We start from the raw sequence: 8,229 nt of genomic DNA, 5'->3' as shown, positions 1-8,229 counted from the left end.
TGATTACCTCCACTGGTGCACACCTGTCATTTCTGACCCGAGTATGAAACTGCAGTCATTCAAAATGCATCGCAAACAACTTTTTTCTGAGCTTAAGTAAAGAGTGCTCTTTGTTGCCTGTTGCTCTGGATGCTGCATGTGCACCACCTTCTCGCCACAGCAGGTGTATGTGAAGGGTTGGGGGAGGGAGCGAGGCAAGGCGAGGGGTTGGGAGTTTGGGGAGGGTGTTAGGACTGGACTTAATGGGTAAAAAGCTATAGTGTAGTGACTGCATCTTCACCGAAAGAGGAGTTGGACTTTCTCTCTGTGCCTCTCTCTCAGACTGAAAAAAAAGCGCCTCACAGCTCTGCTCTCAGCTTCGGGGCCACCTGAGAAGATGCTTCAGCGTTGACTCCTCAGGAGATTACTCTTCACGCTGCACTGAGGGGAGTTGCAGCTCTGCAGCTCGCTGCTCTTTCTATCTTTATCTCTCTTTTAATTGGGACGCCGGGGAGAAATAAATAGCTCAACACACGCTGTTGGGAGGCAAATGAATGGAGCAGAGTGATAGGGGATTTCCCCGGGCTGCCTTCTCACCAATGGACCTGGACACAAGTTTTGATACGGCCAAATTGAATTTGGCAGAATAATTTTTCTTGATGGTTTGTAAACTGATTTTTGCAACAAGATCATCGCTAAAGAACTTGCAGACTGACCCTTTAGTGGATTTTCACTAAAAAAAAAATCCACATCATGTAAGTCCAAGACTCTTCTTAACTAAAGTAAACTGTTTATTGGCACCTGTGAGATCTTACTACACAGCTCTACTGTTGTTGTTTTTTTATTAGATAACAAAAACATGAGTATTATTCATACAAACAAGTTAATTTTGCTTTAATAAGTGACTGAATGTAATGTTACTTATGTCCTTCAGATGTTTGGCTTAAAGATGTGTTCAATAGTCATGCTACATCAGTGGAGTCTGGCTGTGTTCCTGCTGTGCTCCCCAGTGACTCTCGAGTGGAGACCAGTTGATGCACTTAGTTGCAGAATGTGAGTTATATTTGACATTCCTTTTGAAAAGCACTGAAAGATTATTTCATGCCATGCACCGTGGAAGTTTAACAATGAAAGCCTGGTTTAAAAAATGTACCACGGTTGAACAAAAAACATTCCTGTTTTGTGATTTAGAAAACAAAACCACAGATTCCCTGAACAGTATCATGTAATGTACAGGGGGAAATTTGCTGCTTCAGCTCTGGCTGTTTTAGAGTTTTGAGCTCATGCTGGCGATGGCTCTCAGAAACTTGCTTTTGCTGCCATCTGCTGTTCTGAGGTTTTCATAGAGCCTGACCTTGAATTTAGAGCTACAGACACTTCTATAACTAGTCAACACCACAGATTGAAGAAAGTGAATGAGGTTGTGTTTGTTTCATTGAAAAATCAGACACATTTCTGTGAGCATGAGTCTAATCCTTTTGGTTCTCGCTTTAAGGAGGAGATCAGTGAGCCATGCCCAGCTGATGCACGACAAGGGCCGCTCCTTGCAGGAGTTCAAGCGTCGCATGTGGCTGCAGGAGCTGCTCGAGGAGGTGCACACGGCAGATGAACAAGCATCACCTGTGCAGAGCGGAACCACGAGCCAAACCTTCAGTGGCAATACTCTACACCAGAAGCCCCCGGGAGCCACAAAAAACCTCCCAGACAGATTCAGGCTGGACAGAGAGGGTCCCAATTTGCCCCAGGAGACCAACAAGGCTGTGGCCTACAAGGACCAGCCACTGAAAGTGGCCACCAAGAGGAAAAAGAAAGTCAGGTTGGGCCGGCGAAGAGAGAATGACAAGCGGCGGAGACGAGCACGGGCGGCCACAACTGCCATGGAGGATGTGGCAGCTTGGCTGAGGGACAACCATTAGCCTTGATATGGTTGGTACTGCACTAATAAGACACTGACACAGTTAAACTGAGGCCTGACAGACTCGAGCCACACCTGACTCACAGCCACAGTCACACCAAGGGCCCCTGGAGCTGTGCTTGTACAATAATATTTTTGCTATGTGTGTACTGTTCTGAAGCAACCGCGTACTTCCTGGAGTTTCATCGCATCATCGTCTGAAGTCCATATTTATTTGGAAAAACTCTTCACCCGTCTTTAATGAATGCAAAAACAAGGCGTTATGTTACCCAGCGCCAAAACTGCTGTGCACACAAGTTAGAGCACAGGAGGAAGTATTTATTGCTTGAATATAATGCAACTCCACACAATTTGGGACGCGGAGTGGTCCACTTTTCTTTGGCTGAACACAATGTGTTGACTATCATGGACTTACAGTTACAGACAAACATGTCAATACAGCTCAAACATTTCTCTGAACTGTTCTGCCATAATTTATTTCACTTTTGAACGTGTATATTTATTTTGTGAATGTATCCTGGTGCTGCTGACGAAATTCCATAATGCACTTTAGTTCTATCCTGTAAAAGTTCTTTTGTGGTTTGAGTTTTATTTTGACGATCCTGCTTTCCTCTCCTCTCATGGATCTGTAACTTATTGGATGCTTCATTAAACCCACTCTCGTCATTTTACATTATAGTTTATTTTTATAGAACAAGCCCGACTCGGGGGCCGTCAGACTCATTCAATGTTCTTCACTTGCACTGAGAACATACTGTACATGTTGTTTCCAGTTAACCAAACATTAAAACTGTAGCCATTAGAAAATACTTTTGTATTTATAGTGTCTTTGTTCAACTGTCAACCACATGGGCGGTGTAGTGGTTTGCACTCTTGCCTTTCAGCAAGAAGACCTGGGGTTTGCGACCCAGCCGGAACAAGGGTCTTCCTGCATGGGGTTTGCATGTTCGCCCTGTGTGTGCATGATATTAGGTGAATTGAACACTCTAAATTTACCATAGGTGTGAGAGTGGATGGTTGTTTGTCTCTATGTGGCTCTGTAATCGACTGGCTATCTGTCCAGAATGTACCAGCTAACCCCCGTGACCCTCATGTGGAGGATAAAATGGTAGAAGATGAGTTAGTGAGTGAGTTCAACAGTCATTTCCAACCAAATCTCACAATTTAAATTATGTAGCTTAGCTAAAAAAAAAGTGGATCAGTCATTATTGGTCGGGCTCATGGTTCCCTATTCCAAAATACATCCATGAGTGTTTAAATGTTATATAATTCATCATTTATGACAAGTCTGAAGCTTGTTTATTGAGTTGTGTCGATGTATATATTGAGCATTAGTAGTCTCAGGTAAAACTGAACCTTTCTGTGACGCAACCTCCTAATTCTCTGTAAGTTCTCCATGCATATACAATTATTATGGGTCTTGTACAACAGCCTATACCAGTGCTACAAACTGAAGTTGATATAAAGGTGACTACTTTGGTTGGAAAATATTGATAATTTTCATAATCCATAATGTATTTATTATTTGGTCTTTTAATGAATTAATCAAGAAAATGAAAATAATGGAGAATAATAATGGTCACCTCTTCAAGTACTTGATTTGTCTCAATAACAAAACCGGAACATATTCACATTATGTTCTTGAAGACAAAAACATACAAGTAACTGTAACAAGTAACTAATAATTTACGCTTTATTGTGTGGAAAAATGACACATAACAAACAAAAGAGTGAGATGTGATGACCTTGGGCCTGACAGTAAGTCCTCAACATGTCAAATTGTAAGATTTCATTGCAGCTTTTAACCTTGTTATAAAAGAGTGGGTTTATTATACAACATTTGGTCCAGAACAGGTTTTTCATATTTGCCATAAAGGGCAAAAATTATGATGTTTGTTTGTTGTTGTTGTTGACTTTTTTAGCATGAATAGAACACTGTGAACGACGAAGCAGCTGTTAATGTCCCACTCCAGAACATGTGGCATTTTTAACAGCCCGCTGACTGGATGGCACGGAGACTGGTAATGGAGGGAATAGTAAATGCATCAGCGTCAGCTATATCCTGTGCTAAGAGCAGCAGTGTACACCATAGGCCATTAGCTGACATAATCATAAATGCTGTGGAAAGCCTGATAAAGCTGCCGTCAGGAGCCTGCAGCTCACACCGAAGAAATCAATCAACCAACGGAGAGAGGCATTAATATCTTCAGAGAAGGGGAGGAACCCAGAATGTAATCAATGGACGAGGTTTTTTTTTTGTTCTCGATGGAGGGTGACCAACTTTCTTTTACGTTTAGAGAGCTTTTATCCAAAGTGACTTACAACTGAAAGGGACGAGCATTAAAGCCACAGTGCGGTAAAAGACCTTGAAGTAAAAGCTAAATGTGCCCAATAAGACAAAGTGCAGGAGGTCGAGTAAGGAAAGTGCAAAATAAGTCCTGTAGTTGGTTATTAAAGGGTGATAGAGGAGGTGTTAGGAGAGGAGGTGCTCACAGAGGAAGCGAGAGAAGGACACTGCTCTGATTACCCAGAAGTCACTCTGTAGGTACTGGTGACTTGATAACAAGCAGGGCTATATAGGGCTTTTCTCTGCACCTGTTTCAGAGGCCGTTTGTCTTTAAATCAAGTCAACCAGAATCAATTTGACCCGAGTGATGTTTGCCTTTCTGCCCTCCACGTCCAGTAATCACACCCTGTAATGAGCCGTGAGAGGCTGCCACCTCTGCCTCTGCAGTCAGGTTGAGCAGGATGGACGCCGCTAATGGGAGAGGATTCCAGTTTACATACATGGGGGGCAGTTGACTCACAAACATGACGAGGAGACCGCTTTGAGGAAAAATCCAGGGTAAGTTTGTAAATCAGACAATGAGATTAAAAAAAATGAAAAGCAGCTGATAGTTGTGTCTCTAAGCAGACAGAATACTGTGATGTATACTCTGTGCTCTATGCTGTAAATGTGTGATCTTGTGTTACTTTCCAGTTTAACTATATCAGTTACAATCACTGTCATTATTGATTCACTCTTTTTCTATTATATAATCAATTGCTTTGTAAATGTTGAAAGATCCTAAGATGATGTCACCATGTTTTCTCGTCAACAATCACATCCCAGAGACTTGATTTGTGGAGGTCCAGTGTGTAAGAAGTAGTGACACCTAATGGTGAGACTGCAGAGTGCAACAAATAGAGGGCTCCTTCTCCACTCACCCTTCCCTTTTCCCAACAGTCACACACCGGAGAGGATGTTCTCACTCATCTTTCACAACTCACTCTCCTCTCTCTGCCATTTCCTTCATCTTCTTTGTTGTTTATGCATCAGATTTATGTGTTTAGGCGTCATTCTTGCCCTTTTAGGTTTATACCACAGCTACAAAAAAAATTATTAGGGTTCGAGCACGACTGTACAAGATTCTTCTTCTTCTTCTTCCTCCTTGAAATGAATCTTATTTTTGAAGGCCTGAACATGCCCCAAAACTCACAGATTTTTGTGACCGCATCAGAACTGGTTAAAATTTGAAAGTGTGACAGTGGTTTGGGGAATGTGCAAAAAATGTGTAAAAAAATTGAAGTGGGCGGGACTAAAGACTGACTCACTGACTAAAAACTATTAGGTCATCTGATGTCAGGTTTAACGCATATGAACGAAACTTGGTACACACGTTCATGAGGTTGGGACGGTCAAAAAAAGTCAATCACGACTTTCCCGTGAATCCTACAGGAAGGCATTTTGGATTGCACATCAACTCTGAGCCAATTTTGGCCATTTCACACCAATGGTATTTGAACTTTTTTTCAAGGGATTATAAAACTTATGATATTCGATATTCAATGAATCTGCCAATAAACGCTTGTAAATGTTGCAACCAAAAAAGTATTATTTGTACAAAAAGTCTCTGCTTGACTAATCCAAAACACAAATGGTTTTTTCCCCCCTATTTTAAAAGGTGATGTCCAACCAATGATACCAACATGTCTGTTCCGAACACCTACGGACTGATCTTTGCCTGTACCTGTGCAGTGATCCTGGGCGTTGGACTCTGTGCCAACCTGCTCGTCTTCTCCCTGTTCGCCAAGTACAACACCTTACGCAAGAACCGCCTCGACATCCTGCTGCTCAGCATGACTCTGGCCGACTTCCTCACCCTGCTGCTCATCCCCTTCACTATACACTCTGCCGTCAGCCACTCGTGGCCTCTGAGTGACGTCTCCTGCAAAGTGTACCAGTTCCTGTTGGCGTTTAGCCTGGCGGCCAGCACCTACTCACTGTGTGCTGTGTCCATGACCCGTGCCATGATCATCACCAACCCGTACCAGCCGCCCACCATGGACCTGGTCATCCTCATGTTTGTCCTGGTCTGGGCCCTCAGTTTCTTCATCAGCCTGCCTCTGAGGATGTTTGCCAACAAAGAGAGCATTGGCCCAGGTGTGGCAAACTTCACCTTCTGCCTTCCAACCATTCATGAGCACCACTACCAAGTGGTCCTCAGCCAGTTTGTACTTTACTACTTTGTTCCAATGCTGGTCATCGCCTTCAACTATGTCCGTCTGGCTCTTTTCCTCCACAAGAGTCCTGTAATGTCAGAGTCCAGTGCCAAGAACACCCGCAGAGCTTCAGTCATGGTGTTCCTGGCTGCTGCGACCTTCTCGGTGTGCTGGCTTCCTGGTTATGTGCTGGAGCTGTGCGTGTACCTGGGGCTGTATCGCCACGGACAGGCGTGGGAGATGTTCTACTTTGTGTGCACGATGCTCCAGTACCTGCATCCCTGTGTCAACCCCGTCCTCTATGTGCTGCTGTCTAAGCGCTATCGCCACACGAGGGCAGCGTGGCTCTTCAGCTGTAACAAGAACAGAGTGCAGCCGCAGGTCGTCAGCATCACCACAGACAGTTTTTAAATTCAGCTCGTTTGTTTGAGGACAAATGACTCATGTTTTGATGCTCCATTTCACAAATATGTCGATGTGCTATGTCATAGCTGATTATTTTCATCAAAACGTCTTACATTAACTGCATGAAAATGATGACATTATTGATGCTGTGGTTTTCAGTCTCTATTAAATGTCAGGACAGCACACTGACGACAGTATCTCTAAATTTCAGATTCTTATTGTTTATTTTTATAGCTCAGGATATTTCTGGCATTTGCTGTATGTTGCTAGAAAAAACAAACTCTGTGACGTCGTTTTGCATAGTTATTTTTAGGCCTTTTGTGGACAAATTATGTTGCAGAATTATTTTTTTCATCACCATTATTCCAAAACTGTATATAGTTTGTTTAAAAATACTGTATATAGGCCAAACCTAGTTGTTTGCTATTGCTATGTAGCCAGTGTCAGCATTAATTATCAGTTAATATATCACCATCTCTGCCCCCAAACAGTATGGTCATTGACAATTAACTATTACCACCACCTACTTACAGCAATAAAGCAAGTGGCACAAAAAAACACATGAATAGCACCTTTAAAAACTATTACTGAAATAAAAAACGACTGCTACTCTGTAAAAAATAAAATTACAATAAATAAAATGACTGACGCAGCAAGATAATGCAGATGATTACAGAGGCGCTGACCTGCTTTTTCTAAATGCTAGGGGGTAAAAAACATGGCGATGCTGGATTAGATTAATATTGGTATGTTACACTGTATCTCATTTTATTATTAGCCATAAAATACGAGCCATACAGTGTGATCCATTACCATGAGACGACATACGAGGAATAAAAACACACACAAAACATTGGGCCAGCTCCAAACTGTCATTTTATGCCCTCATTAAGCTATCAAAGGGGATGACTCAATTATAATGTGGCAGATTTTTTTTTAATGTGTAATTATAGAATGTGTGGGTTTCCTCTGGGTTCTCCATGCACATTTGGGGATTAGGCAAATTGGACACTTGTAGGTGTGAGTGTGAGAGTGGACGGTTGCTTGTCTCTATGTGTGGAGTTAGGGTTAAGTGTCTATGTGTCCCTGTGATGGACTGGTGACCCGTCCTGGTCGTACCCCACCTCTTGCCCTAAGTCAGCTAGGATTGACTCTAGCACCAACAGGTGACACTCATGTGGAGGATAAAGTGGTAGAAGATGAGTGAATGGATGGAATTACAGTTGTTGTTTCACATTCAATGTATTACAGCAAAGTGCATATATTATTTTTATATGTAAAGACTTGGTGAAGAACCATCAAAAACACATTCATTATACTCTTTTAACAGGGATTTTGTAAACTAAATACTCTTGTACTGTCTTTGGGCAGTGCTTGCTGTCTTCTAATTACTGTTTTTTATCCATATTTTAACTTTTTTTTCCCTTTACATAATCACTGAATGATTT

At 42.3% G+C, this 8,229-nt stretch overlaps 2 protein-coding genes across 2 annotated transcripts; both read left to right on the top strand.

The window, feature by feature from the left end:
• The first annotated feature begins 579 nt into the window (after positions 1–579).
• On the top strand, positions 580–2,420 carry pthlhb (parathyroid hormone-like hormone b). Its single transcript, XM_083894032.1, has 3 exons — positions 580–734; positions 914–1,032; positions 1,475–2,420. The coding sequence occupies exons 2-3, from the start codon at positions 914–916 to the stop codon at positions 1,893–1,895; spliced, it is 540 nt and encodes a 179-aa protein (XP_083750158.1). The 5' UTR covers positions 580–734; the 3' UTR covers positions 1,896–2,420.
• Positions 2,421–5,863: 3,443 nt separating this feature from the next.
• On the top strand, positions 5,864–6,787 carry LOC310931024 (galanin receptor 2b; the record flags this gene model as incomplete). Its single annotated transcript, XM_083894098.1, has 1 exon — positions 5,864–6,787. One exon carries the CDS (start codon positions 5,864–5,866, stop codon positions 6,785–6,787), a length of 924 nt encoding a protein of 307 aa, XP_083750224.1.
• Positions 6,788–8,229: the final 1,442 nt, after the last annotated feature.

This window comes from Microchirus variegatus (assembly GCF_963457635.1).
Source record: "Microchirus variegatus genome assembly, chromosome: 8".
Lineage (NCBI taxonomy): Eukaryota > Metazoa > Chordata > Actinopteri > Pleuronectiformes > Soleidae > Microchirus > Microchirus variegatus.
Note: the sequence above shows the minus strand (reverse complement) of the source record. Positions and strands in the feature narration are given on the sequence as shown.